We start from the raw sequence: 23,709 nt of genomic DNA on the forward strand, positions 1-23,709 counted from the left end.
AGCAATACCAGTAAATCTCTAAAATTATAAGAAAATTCATATAAAAAAAAATGTAAAAAACAAAAGAGGAGGAATTGACAAAAGGTGCAACTACCATCATTAAAGTGGTTGTAAACCCTTACAGCACACTTTTTGCTACAGGTAAGCCTATAATAAGGCTTACCTGCAGCTATCCTGGATATCTCCTAACCCTGAACAGTTTAGGAGATATCCCCCGTCATCGGCACATGCGCACTTAAGCAAACTGAAGCAATGGCACGTACGTGCCGTTGCTTCAGTGAGTGTGCCATTACCGGCGACTCCCACGCGCATGCGCGGGAGTGAAGTCATCGCGGCCAATCACAGTGCTGGAGCTCGTGATACGCGGAAGTAAGTCCGGAAGCAATGTCGGCCGTCGGAGCGGTGTACAAGGACGGTAGCGGGGGCTTCGATCTCAGGTAAGTAATTTATAATGAGCTAGTATGCTATGCAGGTTTTTTTTTTTTCTTGGGTCTACAACCACTCATATTCACAAATATATATATATAATGCCTATTGTAGATGAATAGGTTATTTAGTAAAAACAACAAGGCATTACAGCCCGCATTCGCAACATCATGGGGAGAATGGATCCAAAAAGGGGCTGAGATGTGTCCCATCAGGCCGCCAGAAAAAAGATGGTCTCAGATAAGGGAGTGAGTCCTACATAGTGTACTGCAAAAATAGGGGATTTCATAAATAATAATATATGAGGTATATGTAATAGGGCACAATGTACCACCATTAACATGTTCCATAATAATATTTATATTGCAAGAATCAATTGGTAGGTCTATGGACTCCATTACTACCTCAAAGTTGCAGTTGGTTATAATGGGGTCCATAGATCTACCAATTGAATCTTTTGCAGTGTGATTTGAGCCCATTCATTTTGTATGTGCTTAAATCGCACCGCAAAGATATCGGTTTCAGGTATCGGAGCATTTGCACGAGTACTCGTGCAAATGCTTAGTATGGGCACCGATACCGATACTAGTATCGGTATTGTTGCAACCCTAAGTAAAACTGTACATATTATCACAACTACTTAGTGGAGGGGTCTCCAAACTTGGTTTTGGGCTGTTGTTGCTGGGAGGATCTACTGTTGCTGGGGGGTATATTGTTGCTGGGGGAATATCTTGTTGCTGGGATCTATATTTACTGGGGGATATATATTTGCTGGGAGTTGTATATTGTTGCTGGGTGGATCTATTGTTGTTGGGGGGATATATTGCTGCTGGCTGGAGGGGATCTATTTTGCTGCTTTTCTTGTTATCATTAGGAAATTCCATACACATTACTTAGCATTTCAAAATTATACTCGGTTCTGTATTCTCTAAAAGGGGCGGTACTGAGAGGTGTGTAGGTGGTGGAACCCAGAGATGGTGCTCGGAGGTAGGTGGGTGGGGGATGTCGCAAGGGGCAACTCAGAAGGGGGCAGTACCTGCACCTATTCTCTGAGAAAACAAGCCCTGCCTAAAAAACACTGAATTTCGAAGAAATGGCCGCACACCACTGTAGATCAAAATTCTTTTTATTTGGACATCCCAAAAACTATAGGAATCAGAATGCTGGGTAGACGCGTTTCGCACACTTCACATGCTCTTAGTCATTATCCCTAAAATACACTGACCCTGACCTTTGACCTCAACCTTTCACCCCCGACCTTTGACTCATATTATTATTATTATTAATATTTTTTTATTATTATTTATTTATTTTATTTTTTTACACACTGTTGAAACAAAATGGAGTGGGAACAGGGGACAGTGGCTGATGTTGACCCCATAACATTCCCACCCTGAAGTAGCTGGACTATCTCGGTACTGATAGACAACAATACATAAATTATATAAAAGAAGTTTTATTTACAAAACAGGAAATACATAGTATACTTATTAAAATTGAAAACGGAAGCTCGGGTTTTCCCCAAGAGATATCTGTTGTTATAACATATAGAATGGTCTGGGTCTCGACTAGTTTTGGGGGATTTCCGCTTCTTCAGGAGGACTAATCTATGAAACAGATAATATAATAAAAACACAAGCGTAAAAAAGTGTAAAAAAAGTACAATAATCGTAATACAGCGAAAAAAGGAAAGAATAACCAAATTATAATATAGAGAACTAGCTTACCCTATAGTTAGGTGATCATGTGTGGCACCAGGCCGCCCCACTAAATTCCCCCCCCCCGGCGAACAAGGGGGATTGTGTGGAATTCCTCTAAATAGATAGAAAGGGAAAGGAGGGAGGAAGGGAGTATAGGAAAGAGGGGGGAAGGGGGGGGGGAAAGGGGGGGGGGATTTGATACACCTGCAACGGTGAGTTACACCTTGTGGCGATACCTTGCCCAACACTAATTATTAGGGTGCTCACTTACCCTTTCCCCCCCTTCCCGTCCCCTGCCTCTTTCCCCTCCTCTCCCCTTTCCCCCCTTTGGTTTCCCCCTTGTTCCTTCCCCCCCCCTTTTCCTCTCCTTAAACCCCCCCTTGGTTTCTCCCCTTGCCCCCCCTTTCTCCTAGCTCCCGTCTCCTCCCCTTCCTTTCTTCCCCCCTCCTCCCTTGGTCTCTTTCCCCCCTTCCCACCTTACCCATTCTCTCCCCCCCCCCCTTTCCCCCCCTTGTTTCTTCATATTAATTTGGATGATGGTACGTATTTAAGACCCTTCACCTTTCATTACATGAGGCTATACTCCAATTTTTACACACTGTTCTCTGTTTTCATTATCCTCATTTACCAAGGAGAAAAAGATGCAATGTATCATTTTCTCCATTCAAGAGGAGAACAAAAACCCCACAGGAGTGGGCTGTACAATCACAGGCTATCACAGCGATCAGGTCTTTGACTCATTTTGTTTTCCTAATTAAAGGAAATGTGTAGGAGTTTTGTAAATATATTCATTACTTATAATGCATAGAAATAAAAAATAAAATGTTAAAATATATTTTTTATTTTTTGTTTGTTTTTAGCCAAATATTGCATCTTTGTGTTATCCTTATGTGTCTGTGCTATGTGAAGGCATTCAAGTTCAACAACCATTTTGTCTCTTTCTGCACCTGCTGAACAATTTTGAAAAAGATTTTCAAGAAACAAGGCTAGGCTGGAGTCATTCATTTTAAAGCAAATCTAAATGACTCCCAATCCCAATTACTAAAATCTCATATAAATCCTCATATCATTTTTAACACGTTAATTTAATTTTAAAAGCTGTTTCAATCTTTTTATATACTGTATACCTCTCTTATTAAAAGATCACCTGGTGATCCTGCCATGACCGAGGTGACAGATACTTTGGGCTCCTTTACTGCCACAGCAGCCTGTTTTATTATTAAATGTTCATGTTTTGGTATATTCCACTGTTTCCCTTAGTGCCGGTTCACACAGGGGCGACTTGTCAGGCGACCTAGCCGCCTGACAAGTCGCCTCCCGTTCTGTACAATGGAACCGTTCTAATAGGAGCGACGCAAGTCCCGACTTAGAAAAAGGTTCCTGTACTACTTTGGGGGCGACTTGAGGCGACTTGCATAGACTTCTATACAGAAGTCGTTTTGCAAGTCGCCGTGGAAGTCATGTGCAGGTCGCCTCGGTGAGGCGACCTGCAAGTCGTGCCGCCCCTGTGTGAACTGGGGCCTACTGTTTGCTACAACTTAGTTTATTTCTTAGTAAAACACTCCCAGCCTTGTATTTTTTTATTTTATTTCTAAGAAGGACAAAAAAAAAATACCATCTCAATCTGTAAAACGTGTAATAAACTACACTGGATTTTACTCTGAGTCTTCCTAAGGAGGTGCCTGTGACTCCTGTTGAGTCATTTAGCTGTCAACACAGACTAGTTCTCGCCCTCCCTCCTCAATCATACTAGGCCACATGTCCTCAATATTGGGAGTGTCCCTTGTCATGGTGGTTCTCCTTGGCAAGCCACCCTGCCCCAATACCGATGGGGACAAGAACTCTATCCCTACATACCTGGCCTAGCAAATGTGTAGGTCTACAGAGGGAACTTATCAGAATCTGGAAATTCCCCTTTAGAATAAGGAGGCCCGTAGGGACACCTCAGCAAAAGTCATGTCCAACAGTTATTTGGATCCATCGCCAGTCATAGTGAGTGACACCCCAACTAACCATGGGAACGACGACCTAGATCGTGAATATCCTCTACAAACCAATACTCCCATTGCAAATGACAGCTGTCAACAAACTAGCCAGAGATTCTGGCTGACGTCATCAACCACATACGGTATGCTTATGACTAGAGATGGGCCGAACACCCCCCCGGTTTGGTTCACGCCAAAACTCTCAAACATCGCAAAAGTTGGGACCCGAACCACGAACATCATTGAAGTCAATGGAACCCGAACTTGAAAAATCGAAAGTCCCCATTTTGAAGGCTTATATGCAAGTTTTGGTCATAAAAAAGGTTTGGGGGCCCGGGTACTAACTGGGGACTTGTACCAAAGCAGTGATTTTAATAATGCTTAAAGTGAAACAATAAAAATGAAAAATACCTTTAAATATAGTGCCTGGGGGTCCTCTTAGTCTGCCTGTAAAGTGGCGCATTTGTACCATGTATAGAACCTGCTGCAGCAAAACTGACATTTACAGTATAAAGAAAACATTTAAATTGCCGGCAATACAAAAATTATTTAAAAAATACGGCGCGGGGTCCCCCCCACTCCATACCAGGCCCTTTGGGTCTGAATTCTGAGCATAACATGCTCCTAAACCCTGCATTCTGAGCGTAATGCACTCCTGAACCCTACACTCTAAATGTTATGCACTCCTGAATCCTGCATTCTCTTGTAATATTTTTTACAAAAACTATTAAAAAAATACGGCGTGTGGTCCCCCCCCCACTCCATACCAGGCCCTTTGGGTCTGAATTCTGAGCGTAACATGCTCCTAAACCCTGCATTCTGAGAGTAATGCACTCTTCAACCCTGTATTCTGAGTGTAACGCACTCCTGAACCCTGCATTCTGAGCGTAACGCACTCCTGAACCCTGCATTCTGAGCGTAATGCACTCCTGAACCCTGCACTCTCTTGTAATATTTTTTTTTTGTCCTCTGTGTCATGGACCCCCATCCTCAACAGGATTATGTCCATGTTGCTTTGTCCTGTACCAGCACGATCCAAGATCCTTAGCCCACCCATTCACTTGTCGAGACAGCAGTGTAGGGTAGGGAAGCATAAGAGTTTATTCAAACACAGGCACAAAGAGATATACGCTCAGAGGACAACCCCCCTGCTTTGCATAATGACACAGGGTGGGGTAAACTACATTTAGTAACAAGAGACACACAGGTGTATTCAACATACCAGCAGTAAACTGTCTTATCAGCAGGGAGGGCTGTTGGAGGAATTCCCCCCTCCCTCCACCCTGCCCCGGTTCTACATGCCAGAAACACATATACATGCCACAATAGGTTGCTCCCAAGGCAGACAAACAATAGAACAATAGGGTACAGCCACACCTCAAACAATTTAGTAAAAACTCTACAACAGTTTATGAGACCAAGCTCATACAATATTCCAGCAGTTGGAAAGGTGGAATTCATTCATCTTCATATATTTCTTCAGGGATATTGTTGAGAAACATTACTGTCCAAAGTGAAAGAGCACCTTCATTCTTTCAACACAAACCACACATATAGAACCCCCAATAACAGGGGTAACGCGAAATGCTGAGTCCGGTGTGGTTTTACGGTGAGCCTGATTAGTGCAGATCAGACTGGGGTTTTCGGGCACCCTGTGCCCCTAATAAACTCAGGGTAACTTACACATAGGAGGGGCCGGGGGAGCTAGACAAGGAGTTTCCAGAGCTCTCTAAGGTAAGCTGAGTTCCACAAGCCCTTCGCCCAAAGTGACTCTCGTCACACATTGCGTTTGCGATCTACATTAGATCACAAAGACAGTGCGTTTTGAACACAGTGCAGGAAACACACATGGAACATGCCTTTCTGGCACTACATTCTGGTGTGAACTGAATCTAACTACAGGACACTGTGCCTGGTGATCTTTACATGCATAATATAAATGGTCAAATAAAGCAAATTAAATATGAAAATGGCCGCAATGTACACAGTCTCTTTGGCAGATAGAGTAGTAGTAAGAGAAACCAGTAACATAAACTCGTGTGTTTGAAACTATGCAACTATATTTCATCAAAATTATACATTTGTACAGGGAAATGTGCCTCCTGGTGGCCAATTGGACCCAGAATGAGGGCAGAGAGATTGAGCTAATGCATATCAGGATATTCACATATCTGTAGAAAAAATAGCGCCTCGAACTGAGTCAGGTAAATGGCGTGGGAAGTAGAATGGAGAGGAAGGGGGAGGGAGAAGAATAGGAGGTAGTCATGAAGTGTACAAGTAGTGGATAAAACTTTCTTTGTACAGAAGCAGAACAACAGGTTTTAAAAAGAGAAAGATATAGCCTCTCACCCAGGGAAGAGGACTAAGTCCAGGGTGTCAGCCAGGTTGCGAGACCTCTCGAAGATAAGCATCCGTGTACACAAAGTGTTACCACGGTCTCCGGGTGTCACGGAAGGTCTCCTCGCGGTTGTGCAAAGTAGCTGTGAAGTCCTCCATGTCCCTAAGCTCATTCACTTTGGAAAACCACAAGGATTTTTATGGCGGATTCTCAGATCTCCAGCACAGGGGGATGCAAGCCTTTTGCCGCATTCAGTATATTTCTTAATAGGACGGTTCGAAAGATGCAACAGGAGGGCCGCAGGGTTCACCTCCAGGTCAACATTGGTCAGGTGTTTGACAGTATCGATCCCCCCCACCCCCACCAATAGGGCCTAAGTTTGGTACAATCCTAAAAGATATGGGGCATCGTTCCCTCTGCAGTGCCACACCGCCAACATGAAATAGGGACCTGCGAAAAAAGCGGTGTAGAGTAGTGGGCACCCTGTACCATCAGGTCAAAATTTTGTAGCCGGTCTCTAGTGGCCAAGGAAGACTTCTGAGCAAAGTGAAGAATCTTCTCCCTCTGCTGGTCTGTGAATTGGGTTTCAAGATCCACTTCCCATTTAGAGAGGAACCTGGGAACATGCCCTGCCTCCGGCCGGATCAGGGAGGCATAAATCAACGAGAGACAGTGACGGGTCGGCTCTTGCCTATGGCATATGTGTTCTATTTCCATGAGCTGGTGAGGAATACCTGATGAGTGTAGGCACTTACGCAGTAAATTCCGCAGCTGAAGACTGCTCCAGAAGTCCAAATGGGGGTGTATAACTTTGTTTTGACCTGGGCCAGAAACAAGGAAGCAACTGAAAAAAGTAAAAAAAAAACAAACTGTTAACTACTTAACCCGCAAACCACCGTAGCTGTACGTGGGTCCTTTTGTAGAATACCGGGGGTTATGGCAGCAGATAGCTGCCATAACCCTGGTATACTATTTTCTGAAACGGTGGGTGGTCCTCTTTAGGAAAAAAGTAGATTTGCCACGAGATCACTTTTATGGGCGGCGGGAGAGGTGCCCACCCACCTCCCGCCACGTACCGGTGGTCTCCGCCACTTACCGGAGCCGTCAGTAGCGGCGGAGACTATCCAATCCTTTTCCCTGAGTTGAGTGAAGGAATGATGGCCCCCACTTCACTCAATGGCGTTGGATGATGGAAGCGACGTCAAACATCACTTCCGCCCAACGGCCTTAAAGGGGAAAAAAATTGTTGTTAGAAAAAAAAAGGCATTTTTTTTTTTATTGCATTTAAGTGTAAATGTAAGATCTGAGGTCTTTTTGACCCCAGATCTCACATTAAAGAGGTCCTGTCATGCTTTTTTTGTCTATTACAAGGGATGTTTACATTTTTTGTAATAGGAATAAAAGTGATCCATTTTTTTTAAAGGGACAGTGTAAAAATAAAAAATAAAAAGTAAAATAAATAAGAAAAAATAAGTAAAATTTTTTAAACGCCCCTGTCTCGCTGTGCTTGCGCGCAAAAGCGATGCATATGTAAATGTATTCAAACCACACATGTGAGGTAACACCACAATCGTTAGAGTGAGAGTAATAATTCTAGCAAAAGACCTCCTCTGTAACTCAAAACTGGTAATCTGTAGAAAATTTTAACCGTCGCTTATGGAGGTTTTTAAGGGTCAAAGTTTGTTGCCATTCCACAAGCGGGCGCAATTTTGAAGCATGACATGTTGGGTATCAATTTACTCAGCGTAACATTATCTTTCACAATATAAAAAAAAATTGGGCTAAATTTACTGTTTTCTTATTTTTCTATTCAAAAAATCAATTTTTTCCCAAAAAATTGCGTTTGTAAGACCGCTGAGCAAATACGGTGTGACATAAAGTATTTCAACAATTGCCATTTTATTCTCTAGAGTGTCTGAAAAAAATATAGAATGTTTGGTGGTTCTAAGTAATTTTCTAGCAAAAAAAAAAAAAACTGATTTTAACTTGTAAACAACAAGTTTGAAAAATAGGCTCGGTCCTTAAGTGGTTAAAGCAAGTTAATATAGTATATCTTCCCATTTACTTATATTAGCAGCATAAGGATAAAAATAATTAGTTTAAAAAAATAGTTTAGCTCCACATGAACGTTACATAGTATGGGATTAAACTCCTAAAACATCATGATCATTTCTACATAATATGATGCTATGTGTCCAAGATTACCACTCCCTCACCCCAGGGTTGGAATTATCAACGATACAATTCAACCACTTGATACACCACACGATACAATCCACACAGACCAGGCCTTTTTCTGTCATTTTTTGCTTACAAGTTAAAATCAGTATTTTTTGCTAGAAAATTACGCAGAACCCCCAAACATTATATATTTTTTTTTTTAGCAGAGACCCTAGAGAATAAAATGGCGGTTATTGCAATATTTTATGTCACACGGTATTTGCGCAATGGTCTTCCAAATGCCATTTTTCTGGAAAAAATACACTTATGAATTAAAAAAAAAAACATAACAGTAAAGGTAGCCCAATTTTTTTTTGATATAATGTGCATGATGATGTTACATAGAGTAAATAGATACCTAACATGTCACGCTTTAAAATTGTGCGCGCTCATGTAATGGCGAAAAACTAGATACCTAAAAATATCCATAGGTGACGCTTTAAATTTTTTTTACAGGTTATCTGTTTAACCACTTCAGTGACTGCTTAGTGGTAGAATGTATTGCGTTGTTGTATGCAAATTCTGCGCAAGGAAGTAGGGAAGCCCAATTGTCTTTGACAAAAGTGGAGAAACAACTAAGGTACTTTTCAAGAGTTTGGTTCCTGCGTTCCGTTTGTCCATTGGTCTGAGGGTGGTAGGCCGAAGAGTAGTGGTTCTTGATGTCTAGAGTAAGACAGAGCTTCTTCCAGAATTTAGAGGTGAATTGGACCCCACGATCCGATACAATATTGCTGGGGACCCCATGGAGGCGTATGACCTCCTTGATAAAAGCCTGAGCTGTTTCTGGGGCGGAAGGAGTGGCAATCATAGGAATAAAATGAGCCTTTTTTGTAAGGCGGTCCACAACAACAAATATGGATGTAAACCCATCAGAGGGTGGTAGCTCCACTATGTAATCCATGCTGATCTGTTCCCAGGTTCTGAAGGGAAAGGGCAGGGGGCGTAGGAGACCCCATGATTTATTCTTTTCCGTTTTGCTGTGATTGCATACCGTTCAGGAATTGAGGGTGGCAGTCTGCCTTGAGGGTAGGCCACCAAAAGGTATGCAAAAGCAGATCGGTGATTTTGGTCACCCCAAAATGCCCTGCTAACTTGCTGTCATGGCAGAGTTTGAGCACAGGAACTCTCAGTTGAAGGGCACAAACACAGCATGGTCATGGAAGAAAAGTCCCTCCTTTTCTTGCAGATGTTCTCCTGAGGGCAGTTGGTCTAGAGAGGAAGCCAGTTTAATCCTGGACAAGAGGTCATCCGTAAGTAGGAAAAATTATAGGCAGGGAGTATCGCGTCCGTCATTGGCGAGTTATCTGATGTGGGATACATGCGGGATAGAGCTTCAGGTTTACAATTCTTGGATCCCGGACGGTACGTGATTTGCATTTGAAATCAGGTGAAGAAGAGAGCCCATCTGGCTTGTCTAGGTCTGAGACGTTTAGCTGTACTGAGGTATTTCAAATTCCAATAGATATCGCCATTCTTCCAGGGCCAGTTTAATAGCAAGGAGTTCCCGGTCCCCTACATCATAGTTCTTTTCGGCTGGGGACAGCTTCCTGGAAAAGAAGGCAACAGGGTGCGACATGGCTGTGGTTTTGTGGCGCTGAGAAAGGACTTCCCCAACTGCAATCTCTGAAGCATCGACCTCCAACGCGTAAGGCAGGGCTGGGTCGTGATGACGAAGGACCTGGGCAAAGGTGAATTGCTTCTTGAGTTTGTCAAAAGCCGTTTGTACTGAGGGGGACCACAGAAAATGGCTGTTTTACTAGGTAAGTTGTGCGATAGGTAAAATTATTGACGAGAAGCCTTTGATGGGTCGTCTATAAAAATTGGCGAATCTCACGAACCCTGCAGTTATCTTCTGGTGGTCCATGGATATGCCAGAAGTCGAAATAATGTGGCCAAGGAATTATATGGTATCTGTCTCAAACTCACATTTTTCAAGCTTGGTGCAGAGTTTATGGGCTCGGAGGCAAAAAAAAGGACTTTTCGCATTTGGACGTGAAGTGCCTCGAGGGAAGGTGAAAAAACAAGGATGTCATCTAAGTACACTATCAAGAAGAGGTCAAGAAAATCCCGAAATAAGTTGTTCACCAAGTGTTGGAAAGTTGCTGGGGCGTTACACAGACCAAATGGCATGACTAGATACTCAAAATGGCCAAACCTTGTATGAAAGGCCGTTTTCCATTCATCGCCCTCTCTTATCTGTATTAAGTTGTAGACCCCCCGTATGTCCAATTTTGAGAAGACCTTGGTGGTGCGGAACCTCTGAACGAGCTCAGGGACTAGAGGCAACGGGTATGGATTCTTGATTATGATACTGTTCAATTCTCTGTAGTCGATACATGGTCTTAAAGAACGGTCCTTGTTTTCCACAAAGAGTCCAGCACCAGAAGGAGAGGTAGAGGCCCGGATGAACCCTTTCCTAAGATTGTCATCAATGTATTTTCGGAGGACTTCTAATTCAGGCTCAGAGAGTGGGAAGATCCTCCCAAATGGTATTGCAGAACCAGGAAGAAGCTCAATGGGGCAATCACATGGCCGGTGAGGCGGTAGGGATTCAGCCCCCTCCTTGTCGAAGACATCCAGGAAGTCTCTGTAAACCTGGGGGAGAAGAGTGTTGTCATCTGTGGAAAGGGCTTGAACCGTCAAACAGGCTCGTGTGGGAAACAGTGGTGTAAGCAAAAGGATGAGCCGAAAGCCACAACTTCAGTGGACCAATCTGTGGCTGGTGCTGTCAAAGCCACGGTAACCCCAAAATAACTGGAAAAATGGGGGAAGAAATCACATCCAGCCGAAGATATTCCCGATGGTCTGCTTCGGTGGTGGCCAATATGAAGGTGGTCTCATGGGTTATTGGACCCGAGGTTGGTGTGGAGCCATCTGCCAAATGAACGGTAAATGGCTGGGGCTTCTTGCATAGTGGGATTCCATACTTTTTGGAGAAGTTGATATCAATAAAGCAGCTGCAAGCTCCAGAGTTAATAATAGCTGCTACTCGGATTATCCTTCCCGGTATCTGCAAAGAGAGGCAGAGAGTGAGATGCAAGGATTTAACAATGTACGGTGAAACAGATGGGGGTTCGCTCCACTTACTCAGCCTAATGGGACATCCCTGAAGAAAGTGACCCGCTCCAACACAATACAGGCATAGATTGTTCAGGCGACGGCATTGTCGCTCTTCGGGTGTGAGGGGTGCACAAACTAAGCCGAGTTGCATTGGTTCTGCGTCATGGATTGGGGTTGATGCGTGGGTCTCAGGGGTTCTCAGGTGTGGAACCATGAGTACTTGTGGGAGCATCCATGTGTGACGGTCCATACCGGATCGTTCCCTGCGACATTTCCTGAGTCTGCGATCAAGCTGGATGGCCAACTGAATGGTAGGTTCCAATATAGGTTCCCACTCTTGCTAATTCATCTTTGAGGGGTTCGGACAGGCTCAAGCGAAACTAATGGTGCAAGGCAGTGTTGTTCCATGCAGTGTCTGCAGCCCACTTGCGGAGTTCCGTTACGTAGTCCTCAACAGGGCATTTCCCCTGTTGTAGAGAGGTCAACACTGTTTCAGCCATGGTGGTTAGTTGTGGGTCATCTTAGAGCGTTGCCATGGCATCGAATAAAGAAGACAGTGAGTGCAGTATAGGACTCTCCCTTTCCAATAGCTGATGAGCCCATGCCTGAGGTTCTTCTTTAAGTAAGGGTACTACGAACCCGACCGGAACTTGTGGCGAACCCCTGAAAAGCATTCCGGCATAAGAACCCATGGTTCAGGAGCTGCAATAGAGATGGGCTGCTCCATAGCCATAACAGGTGTTTCCGCAGGGCTCAAAACTGAGGTATTGGCCATCGCAGTCAGCCGACCTTCCAGGTAAAAGTACCCCTCTACCCTCTTGTATGGACGTCAGGGCCTGAGACACAGAGGCCACTTGTTTGCACAGGGCCTCGAAGGCGGAAGCACTCCCCTTAGTTTCAGACATGGCTGGATTATTCTGTCATGCGGACCACGTACTTGAGATGAGACCGAAGTAGTGGGGAGGCCTCCCTTGCACCTCGGGTCCCTGAAGCCTCTGGAGATGGAATCAGAGACTTGGTTGACACCAAGTGGCATGGGTGCCAGGGGTGCGGAGCACTTTGCAAGCCCTAGTTCGAGATCTGAGTCGAGGTCAAGTCCAGTTTGGCAACGAAGTATAAAAGGGTTAATCAGAAGAAAAATGGTCGAGATCCAAGCTGGGGTCGGTTCCAATCTGGCAGCTGAATACAAAAGGGGCAAAGAAGTAGAATGGTCAAGGTACAAATCAGTGGTCAATGGCAAGCAGCAATCAAGAGTAGTCAAATAGGATTCCAGGTCACAACAAGTTTAGACAGATCACACACTAGCACAGGAACAAGGGGGGACTGAAGATAATCCAGCAATTTGGCAGTGTCTGGGCTTATATAGGGAAGTTTGAGGTCACTTCCTGTGCGGCTCCTGGGCATTTTCCTGCCTTTTTCCATCTGTTCTTCTGCGCAGGTGTGGGTTGGCGCACTGAGGCGTCTTTGACGCATGCTCAGTTGGCACGGATTTCCTCTTGCGGCAACGCATCATTGGTGCATGCGTAGTAGGTCTTGGGCTCTTGCAGAGGGGAATGTACTGATCCTGTGTTTCTGACAGCAGGAACACAGATCTTTACCTCCCTACCTCCCCCCCAGTCAAAGCATCTCCCACACAGTTAGTAAGCACTCCCAAGGAACCCATTTAACTCCTTGATCGCTCCTGATGTTAACCCCTTCCCTGCCAGTGCCATAAGTACAGTGACAGTGCACTGATCACTGTATTAGTGTCACTGGTTCCCTAAAAAGTGTCAAAACTGTCAGTTAGGCGTCCGATATGTCCGCCGCAATACCGCAGTCCTGCTATAAGTCGCTGATCACCACCATTGCTAGTAAAAAAATAAATAAAAAAGTAAAAATATCCCATAGTTTGTAGACGCTATAACTTTTGTGCAAACCAATATACTCTTATTGAGATTTTTTTTTTTTTACCAAAAATATGTAGTAGAATACATATTGGCCTAAACTGATGAAGAAATTCGATGTTTTCAATGTTTTTATTGGATGTGTTTTATAGCAAAAAAATATATATACCTATATATTTTTTTTAATTGTCTGCCTTTTTTGTTGTTTATAGCGCAAAAATAAAAAAACGCAGAGGTGATCAAATACCACCAAAAGAAAGCTCTATTTGTGGGAAAAAAAGGACATGCATTTTATTTGGGCATAGAGTCGCACGACCGCGCAATAGTAATTTAAAGTAAGGCCCCTTTCACACTGAGGCGCTTTTAAACCGCCAGTAAAACATTTGAGTGCCTTTGAAGAGCTTTTCAGGAACTTTTGAAGAGCTTTCCATTAATTTCAATGGAGAGGGGCGTTTTTTCACCACCCTGCTAGCCCACTGCCCCAGTGTGAAAGCATTCATTGATTTTAATGATATAAAATATGCGGCGCTTACTGTAATCAGACAAATATTTTTAACTAAAATGTTAACACGAAAAAAATATGTATACTAAAATATATAAAACAAACAAACTATACCAGGAGATTCATGACGGGAATTCCAAGTAATAATAGTATCTTGGAATCAGGGGCGTAACTACCACCATAGCGACCCATGCGGGCGCTATGGGGCCCACAGCCGAGTGGGGCCCAGTGAGGATAAGAGCACCGCCGGCACAGTCTCCCAGCCAGGGGAAGAGAGAGGAAAGGAAGAGGCGAGCTGTCCGTATCAGCAGAGAGCTGAATTGCCCGATGTAAGAGCTTTCATTAGAACTTCCAGTGTTCCTGGGTCTCACGTCACATAGCTCCACCTTTTGGCCCGGTGCCTTTGATAGACAGAACGCCAATCCAATGCGGGACATGTGACGTCATCAAAGGCGTCGGGCCAAGAGGTGGGGCCATGTGACAATGAGCCCCGGGAAGACAGGAAATTCAAATGAAAGCTATTACAGCGGGCAATCCCGCTCTCTGCTGATCCGGGTGGCTTGCTTCTTCCTCTGCATAGGTGGGGCTGTATGTGGCACAGGTCACGCTGCATTGACACTAGGGCAGCTGGGGGGGGGGGGGGGCCGTTTGCAGGGGGGCCCCATACAACATTTTGCTATGGGGCCCTGATATTTCTAGTTACGCCCTTGTTTGGAATTGATCTTCCATTACATTATGTAACCAAAGGTTATAATAAACCATTGTTACATCAAAAAATGAATAACAATAAACCCACTTCCAGACTGACTGGTAATAAAGCCTAAAATATTGTAGTAATATCCAAGGGTAGGAAAGTCAATCTTCCAATATGTGAAATAAGGTGGTAAATTCTATAAAATAGTAAGTTCAAAAGAGCGCACTACTAAAGTACACAGATGACTAAAACCAATGTGCAAATAAATACGTGCAACATAAAAGTGTAAAAAGTATAATAGCTTAAAATTAATTAATCCACTAAAAATGTGCAAATCAGCAATCGGTGCAAATCATTTTTCATTACTGTATACTTATCAAGGCTTAATTGATGCCGCACTGATTGCTGTTTTGCACAAATATTTTTAGGTATTTATTATTTTCAATATTCATCTATTTATTTTGGAATACACTTTTTGTAGAGTGTTGCGTTTTAGAAAATGCTCTTTACCGATGAAGGCTGAATTGATGTTGCACTGATTGCTAATTTGCACTTGTTATACACATTTTTAGTGGATTAATTAATTTTAAGTTATTATACTTTTACACTTTTATGTTGCACGTATTTATTTGCACATTGGTTTTAGTCATCTGTGTACTTTAGTAGTGTGCTCTTTTGAACTTACTATTTTATAGAAATTACCACCTTATTTCACATATTGGAAGATTGTCTTTTCCTGTCCTTGATTGGTGTGGGAACACCCTTATGTTGGCAGCTACATCCTTTAACTCTTTTTAGCCTGCTTATTGTTTTTTTGGTGTGCGCACAAGTATTTATCATTTTTCATTGATTTTAATGGAAATAGGTGTTCATGAGCTTTTCAGGCGCTTTTTTTTTTTAGCGTGAAAGCGCCTGAAAAGCGCCTCAGTGTGAAAGGGGTGTATCGCAGTGCCGTATCACAAAAAAATGGACTGGTCATCGTGGGGGTGGGGGTTTTGTAAATGTTCTGGAGCTGAAGTGGTTAAAAATAACTCAAATAGCACTTTCAGTTTGTGGTGCTCAGATACAGTTTTAGGGATATTTTTAACACAAATTAAAACGTTTTATACAAATGTTCAATTGTCTGTTGTATATGTGCACCTAAAAAGTCCCTCTTGTTTTTTTTATTTTATTTTTTTCTTTGTTTAATATACATTACAGTACTATCAGTATTTGTATTTTTTTTTCTATACTGTTGCTTATGCTCAGGGGTCTTGAGGACCACAGATCTTGAAAAAACAAAATAGTATCTACGCCACAGCAACTCTTAAGGCGTGACCGCACAGCCAGTTTTTGTGTAAATAAGCAAAACTGGAAAAAGGGTTTGTCTCTACATAAGAATTGTTTTGTCACAGACAAGACACACGATCATGACGTGTTTGTAACTAGACTGGAAAAAAAATGACTCTGCAAAGTACACAGAAGTATAGTATGTCATTTATGTTAATGATGGATCTTGACGCCTCCCCCCACCCCACCCTCGGTGTAGTATATAAGAAGAGGTTTTGGAAACTGTCCTGCACTGGATGAAATCCAATATCCTTCCATCATGACAATGGCTTTAGTAGGTCTGCTGGTTCTCTTTGCTCTCGTACCTTCAGGTAAGGAATCCAATCATTTTGAACTTTCAATCGGCAAACGTGTATTCATTTTTTTTTCCAATGCATTCATTTTTTTAATCGATTTGATTCCTTTGTGTAGTGATTTGTGGTATAAACCATCACATACGTTGTACATTTTTCAAACACTCTATATACATGCTGAAAAACAATTTTCTCTGTATATTTGCCTTTTGTTTGAATTGATTTTAATCAATAAGCTATCAGTTATTTAACCCTTTTTTTTTTTGTCCAATGTACATATTTTGTTCAACAATCTAACTTCCTGTTGGTAGCAATTTGTGACACAAACCATCTGATAACGTTTTTTGTTTTTATTTTTTTAATTTACTTATTTTTTTTAATTCATAAGCATGCTGTGAAAATGTTTCAGTGTATTTTATATTTTATTTATTTTTATGACCCTTTTTTTTTTTGTGCCACTTCCGTGTGTGTGTAAGAAATGTATTTATTTCTTGTTTACATACATTTTATTTTTTTAAAACAAGAATGTATGTAAACAAAAATACATTTCTTACACACACACACACACACACACACACACACACACACACACACACGGAAGTGGCACAAAAAACAAAAGTTTGTATGTAAAGCGCTGCGTAAATTGACAGCGCTATATAAGTACCTGAAATAATGGTAACCAATCCGCTTCCAACTTCAGCTTGTTCAATTAAAGCGGAGGTCCACCCTAAAATTGGGAAATTTGGGTGCGGTGTCTTCTGGGACCTGTGTGTGTCATAGAAGACAGCTGCCCATTTAGAAATCGCCGGGAGGCTCTACTGCCTGTTTCCCTTAGTGAGGATGGCGGCGCTGGCACCCGATACGAGGGACGGATCGGCCTTGGGGGGGGGGGGGCGACATCGCGGGCGCCCTGGACAGGTAAGTGTCCATATTAAAAGTCAGCAGCTACAGTGTTTGTAGCAGCTGACTTTAAAAAAAAAAAAAAAATTTACAGCTGGAACACCCCTTTAAGCTTTAACAATAAGCCCTCGCACAATTTCAAAGCCGCATTTCAGTCTGACTTCGGGGGTGACTGGAAAGACACCTGTGGGGGGGTATACTTTTGGAAATCGGTGCGGCGCCGCAAAGTTGGCGTCGCACTCAGGGGCGGACTGACCATATGGGCACTCGGGCACTGCCCAAGGGCCTCGTGCCACTAAGGGGCCCCATCAGGGTTGCCAGCCTCAATAAAACCAGGGACAGTATGCAAAAATCTGTTTTTTTTTTTTTTAAATCCCAAGATTATAGCTGCCCCGCCTCTCCAGTACCTTGTCTGTGTGAGTATACTGTATGTGTGTGTGTATACTGTGTGGCCCCATAATCTATTGCCCGGGGGCCCCATAATCTTCTCCTATTGCCCGGGGGCCCCATAATCTTCTCCTATTGCCCGGGGGCCCCATAATCTCCTATTGCCCGGGGGCCCCATGAGTTGTCATTCCGCCCCTGGTCGCACTGATTTAGTGCACTTAGTTTCGTAGCTAATCAAAATTGGGCTTAATTTTGCATCTTTTGGACATTTGGATGCATCCGAATGTCCGAAAGAAAAAAAAAAAAAAGTTTCAACTGATATGAAAGAAATTATAGCAAAAAGGAACGAATGAATTCAACATGATTCATACATTGGTTAAAGAAACAAAAGGTCGACTTGGACTGTAAGATTTACTTCGATCATCTGATTCATTTTGTGCCGGAGGTTGGATTGCTGATGACGTGTATTCCTGAGAAGGGTGTTGTATTTGCATTTGAGCAGAGGAGAAGAGATGTAGTCATTGTTTAATGGATTCAGTAAGCAAATTACTTTCCAAACTACAAATCGTTATCGCGAACATACATACATACCGAATCGGTGTAACAACTATTGAAACTCTACAGAAATAACGAATTGACGTAAAAGAACAAAATGATGTATTTTACAAATGGAAATTTTCTGCGATTTAAAATGCAATTTGACCTATCAAATTGTAACGATGTGAACGGGGGGCTTAAACCTGGAAGCTGATTGGTTTCTATGCAGAGCTGCACCCGATTTTTGCACTCAAGTTTTAGTAAATCTCCCCCATAGTGGCTTTACTTAGCTGTTTTTAAAAAATGTTTTCTATTGGTGCTAATAAACTAAACCAATTTCATTGAGCAACTTAACCACTCGCTGAGCTGATTGTTTCTTCATTTTAGACAGGAAATATGTAATGGCTTTGTACATATATTATCTGTATGCCTTTAGTCAAGCATAACAAGTTGCAGTTGACAAACCTGTTTGCTTGTTTGTCAGATAAATGTAGAAAAAAAAAAAAAAAAAAAAAATGTATGTCACAACACTGAAGAAATGACACTTTGGTGCAATGTAAAGTAGTGAGTGTACAGCTTGTATAACAGTGTAAGGCCCCTTTCACACGGGCGGACCGTAGGTCCGTTTTTCATCCATCCGTTTTCGGATGAAAAATGGACATACATGTATCCCTATGAGATAGCGGATGAACAACCGCTGACATCCGATGATATCAGTCTCCGCTATGCTCCGTTTCTGATGACAGTGGAAAATCCTATTTTTCCATCCGTCTGCGGATCGGATGAAAACGGACCTACCCCCCCCCCCCCCCCCATAGAGGAAAGCAGAGACGGAATAGTCATCTGCCGGCTCAGCAGGGATCAACAGAGCGATCCCCCGCTGAGCAAGCGGATGTCCAAAAACGGATCCTCCCGGGATCCGCCCATGTGAAGAGCCCTAAATTTGCTGTCCCCTCAAAATAACTCAACACACAGCCATTAATGTCTAAACCGCTGGCAACAAAAGTGAGTACACCCCTAAGTGAAAATGTCCAAATTGGGCCCAAAGTGTCAATATTTTGAGGCCACCATTATTTTCCAGCACTGCCTTAACCCTCTTGGGCATGGAGTTCACCAGAGCTTCACAGGTTGTCACTGAAGTCCTCTTCCACTCCTCCATGACGACATCGCAGAGCTGGTGGATGTTAAGAGACCTTGCGCTCCTCCACCTTCCGTTTTGAGGATGTCCCACAGATACTCAATAGGGTTTAGGTCTGGAGACATGCTTGGCCAGTCCATCACCTTTACCCTCAGCTTCTTTAGCAAGGCAGTGGTCGTCTTGGAGATGTGTTTTGGGTCGTTATGTTGGAATACTGCCCTGCGGCCCAGTCTCCGAAGGGAGGGGATCATGCTCTGCTTCAGTACGTCACAGTACATGTTGGCATTCATGGTTCTGTCAATGATCTGTAGCTCCCCAGTGTCGGCAGCACTCGTGCAGCCCCAGACCATGACACTCCCACCACCATGCTTGACTGTAGGCAAGACACACTTGTCTTTGTACTCCTCACCTGGTTGCAGCCACACACCCTTGACACCACATCTGAACCAAATAAGTCTTCAGCAAACTGTTTGCGGGCTTTCTTGTGCATCTTTAGAAGAGGCTTCCTTCTGGGACGACAGCCATGCAGACCAATTTGATGCAGTGTGCGGCGTATGGTCTGAGTACTGACAGGCTGACCCCCCCCACCCCTACAACCTCTGCAGCAATGCTGGAAGCACTCATACGTCTATTTCCCAAAGACAACCTCTGGGTATGACGCTGAGCATGTGCACTCAACTTCTTTGGTCAACCATGGCGAGGCCTGTTCTGAGTGGAACCTGTCCTGGTAAACCGCTGTATGGTCTTTGGCCACGGTGCTGCAGCTGAGATTCAGGGTCTTGGCACTCTTCTTATAGCCTAGGCCATCTTTATGTAGAGCAACAATTCTTTTTTTTTTTTTTTTTTTTTCAGAGTTCTGCGGTGTCATGTTGAACTTCCAGTGACCAGTATGAGAGAGTGAGAGCGATAACACCAAATTTAACACACCTGCTCCCCATTCACACCTGAGACCTTGTAACACCAACGAGTCACATGACACCAGGGAGGGAAAATGGCTAATTGGGCCCCATTTGGACATTTTCACTTAGGGGTGTACTCACTATTGTTGCCAGCGGTTTAGACATTAATGACTGTGTGTTGAGTTATTTTGAGGGGACAGCAAATTTACACTGTTATACAAGCTGTACACTCACTACTTTACATTGTAGCAAAGTGTCATTTCTTCAGTGTTGTCACATGAAAAGATAGAAGAAAAGATTTACAAAAATGTGAGGGGTGTACTCACTTTTGTAAGATACTGTATGTGTGTCAATGAGGTGTCTGCTTTGTCTGCCACAATATCGCATTTCAACTGACCCTTTTTAGTCACTGTACTAATGAGACTGGCTGGGAAGGGGTTAACATCAGGAATGAACAAAGTTACTGCAAAGTTGTGCTTACTCACTGCTTTGCCTAAGACTCGGTTCACTGGTGCGTTGTGAGAACCTTGCAAATTCACTGCGGGTTCCCGCATGACACCTGACTCGCAAGGCAGTTCACACTTCCTTATGCGAACTGCTGGGAGTGTCAATACAAAGTTAACGACCCCCCAGAGCGGTTCACATATCGCAGTGCGAACTGTCAGTTCGGACATCAATTGGATCCCATGCGATCTGATTCTGGTGTGGACCAAAAAATGTCCTGTGCGAGTTTGGTCTGAATGTGATGCAAATTCAGCCATACTAAATTCAGCCATACTGTCTGTATGGCTGAAATCGCATCACATGAGATTTGCACTACGGTGCGAAACACATGCGATATTGAACAGCGCACCAGTGTGAACCCAGCCTAAGGGATGGCAAAGATTCGTGTTCCTGCTTTGCAGAAACACAGGATCAATACCTTCCCCTCTGACAGAATGACAATCAGCCTTGTTTACATAGGCAGGTTGTCTTTCTTGCTGTGTAATCAGGGGGTGCCGGCGGACATCGAGCCTGTGGTACCCGCCGCTGTGTATAATCAGCGGGAGCTGGTCGGCGGCAGAGTGCCCCAGACTTGTAAGTGTCAGATTACCTACTAGGTATGTGATCTGGTGCAGAGCGGCCGCCCTGCCGCAGTAAATGTTTGATGGGCTGTCCACAGGCAGTTAATTTCAGTGCTGGCTGGGATGCCTAAAATCTTTGGCCATTAGGGGTCTTTAAGGGATTACATGTGAGAACTTCAGCGAATAGCTATGAATAGGTGGCCCCATTGGAAGCAAAGAGAAGCTGCCGCCTCTCACTGCTAATAATGCCTACTTGCACGCAATCTTTTCATGCTTTCATCACGTGAATAGCCCTGGACACAGACTGCCCCCATCCATGCCCTGGACACAGACTGCCCCCATCCATGCCCTGGACACAGACTGCCCCCATCCATGCCCTGGACATAGACTGCCCCCCATCCATGCCCTGGACACAGACTGCCCCCCATCCATGCCCTGGACACAGACTGCCCCCATCCATGCCCTGGACACAGACTGCGCCCCATCCATGCCCTGGACACAGACTGCCCCCCATCCATGCCCTGGACACAGACTGCGCCCCATCCATGCCCTGGACACAGACTGCGCCCCATCCATGCCCTGGACACAGACTGCGCCCCATCCATGCCCTGGACACAGACTGCGCCCCATCCATGCCCTGGACACAGACTGCGCCCCATCCATGCCCTGGACACAGACTGCGCCCATCCATGCCCTGGACACAGACTGCGCCCCATCCATGCCCTGGACACAGACTGCGCCCCATCCATGCCCTGGACACAGACTGCGCCCCATCCATGCCCTGGACACAGACTGCGCCCCATCCATGCCCTGGACACAGACTGCGCCCCATCCATGCCCTGGACACAGACTGCGCCCCATCCATGCCCTGGACACAGACTGCCCCCCTCCATGCCCTGGACACAGACTGCCCCCCTCCATGCCCTGGACACAGACTGCCCCCCTCCATGCCCTGGACACAGACTGCGCCCCATCCATGCCCTGGACACAGACTGCGCCCCATCCATGCCCTGGACACAGACTGCGCCCCATCCATGCCCTGGACACAGACTGCGCCCCATCCATGCCCTGGACACAGACTGCGCCCCATCCATGCCCTGGACACAGACTGCGCCCCATCCATGCCCTGGACACAGACTGCGCCCCATCCATGCCCTGGACACAGACTGCGCCCCATCCATGCCCTGGACACAGACTGCGCCCCATCCATGCCCTGGACACAGACTGCGCCCCATCCATGCCCTGGACACAGACTGCCCCCCATCCATGCCCTGGACACAGACTGCCCCCCATCCATGCCCTGGACACAGACTGCCCCCCATCCATGCCCTGGACACAGACTGCCCCCCATCCATGCCCTGGACACAGACTGCCCCCCATCCATGCCCTGGACACAGGGTGCATTCACAACAGGTCTTAACCACTTCAGCTCCGGAAGGTTCTACCCACTTCCTGACCAGGCCATTTTTTGCGACACGTCACTGCATCGTTTTAACTGACAATTGCGCGGTCCTGTGACGCTGTACCCAAATTTTTTTTTTTTTTAATTTTTCCCCACAAATAGAGATTTCTTTTGGTGGTATTTGATCGCCTTTGCAATTAAAAAAAAAAAAGCCAACAATTTTGAAGAATTATTTTTGTAACTTTCTGCTATAATACCCCCCCCCCCCCAAAAAAAAAATAAATAAAAAAAAATAAAATTTAACAAAATTCTTCATTTAATTTTAGGCCAATATGTATTCTGCTTCATGTTTTTGGTAAAAAAAAATGGCAATAAACTTATACTGATTTGCGTCTACAAACTACGGGATAGATTTAGGGTTTTTTTTTTTTTTTTTTTTCTGGTAATGGTGGGCGATCTGCAATTTTTAGCGGGATTGCGGCGGACAAATGTGACACTGAGTGACACTTTTTTGGGGACCAATGACACCAATACAGTGATCGGTGCTATAAAAACGGATTACTATATAAATGGCACTGGCAGGGAAGGGGTTAAGTCCAGGGGCGATCAAAGCTTAGCTGAATTGCGATATCTTTCCCTTCCTGACAGATCCGCCGTTCAGGCAGACGGCTGATCTGTCTCTCTCCTGTGAACAATCGGTGGGCCGCGGCGCCCGCCGCACCCTCTGATTAGCTCCCACTGTGTCCAATCACAGAAGGAGTGGTGCGCCGGTAGCATGCACGCCCCTTAAACCGCGTGCACGGGATTATATATACAGGTACGTGATTTTGCGGAGCCGGGACGCTCTGCCGTAGTTAATGTACGTGGGGCGGTCCGGAAGAAGTTAATCTACTGGACACAGCTAAACAAATAATTTTTAATGCACATCCTGCAAAGGGAATTGGCAAGAATA

General features: G+C 44.5%; 1 protein-coding gene across 1 annotated transcript in view; it reads left to right on the plus strand.

Moving 5' to 3' along the window:
- The first annotated feature begins 16,351 nt into the window (after positions 1 to 16,351).
- LOC141110426 (uncharacterized) overlaps positions 16,352 to 23,709 on the plus strand; it is a 36,163-nt gene continuing 28,805 nt past the window's right edge. Inside the window, exon 1 of the mRNA XM_073601771.1 lies at positions 16,352 to 16,448. Within this exon, the coding sequence (XP_073457872.1) occupies positions 16,397 to 16,448 (52 nt within the window). The 5' untranslated portion in view covers positions 16,352 to 16,396. The remainder of the gene's footprint in view (positions 16,449 to 23,709) is intronic.

This window comes from Aquarana catesbeiana, linkage group LG10 (assembly GCF_042186555.1).
Source record: "Aquarana catesbeiana isolate 2022-GZ linkage group LG10, ASM4218655v1, whole genome shotgun sequence".
Taxonomy (NCBI): Eukaryota; Metazoa; Chordata; class Amphibia; order Anura; family Ranidae; genus Aquarana; species Aquarana catesbeiana.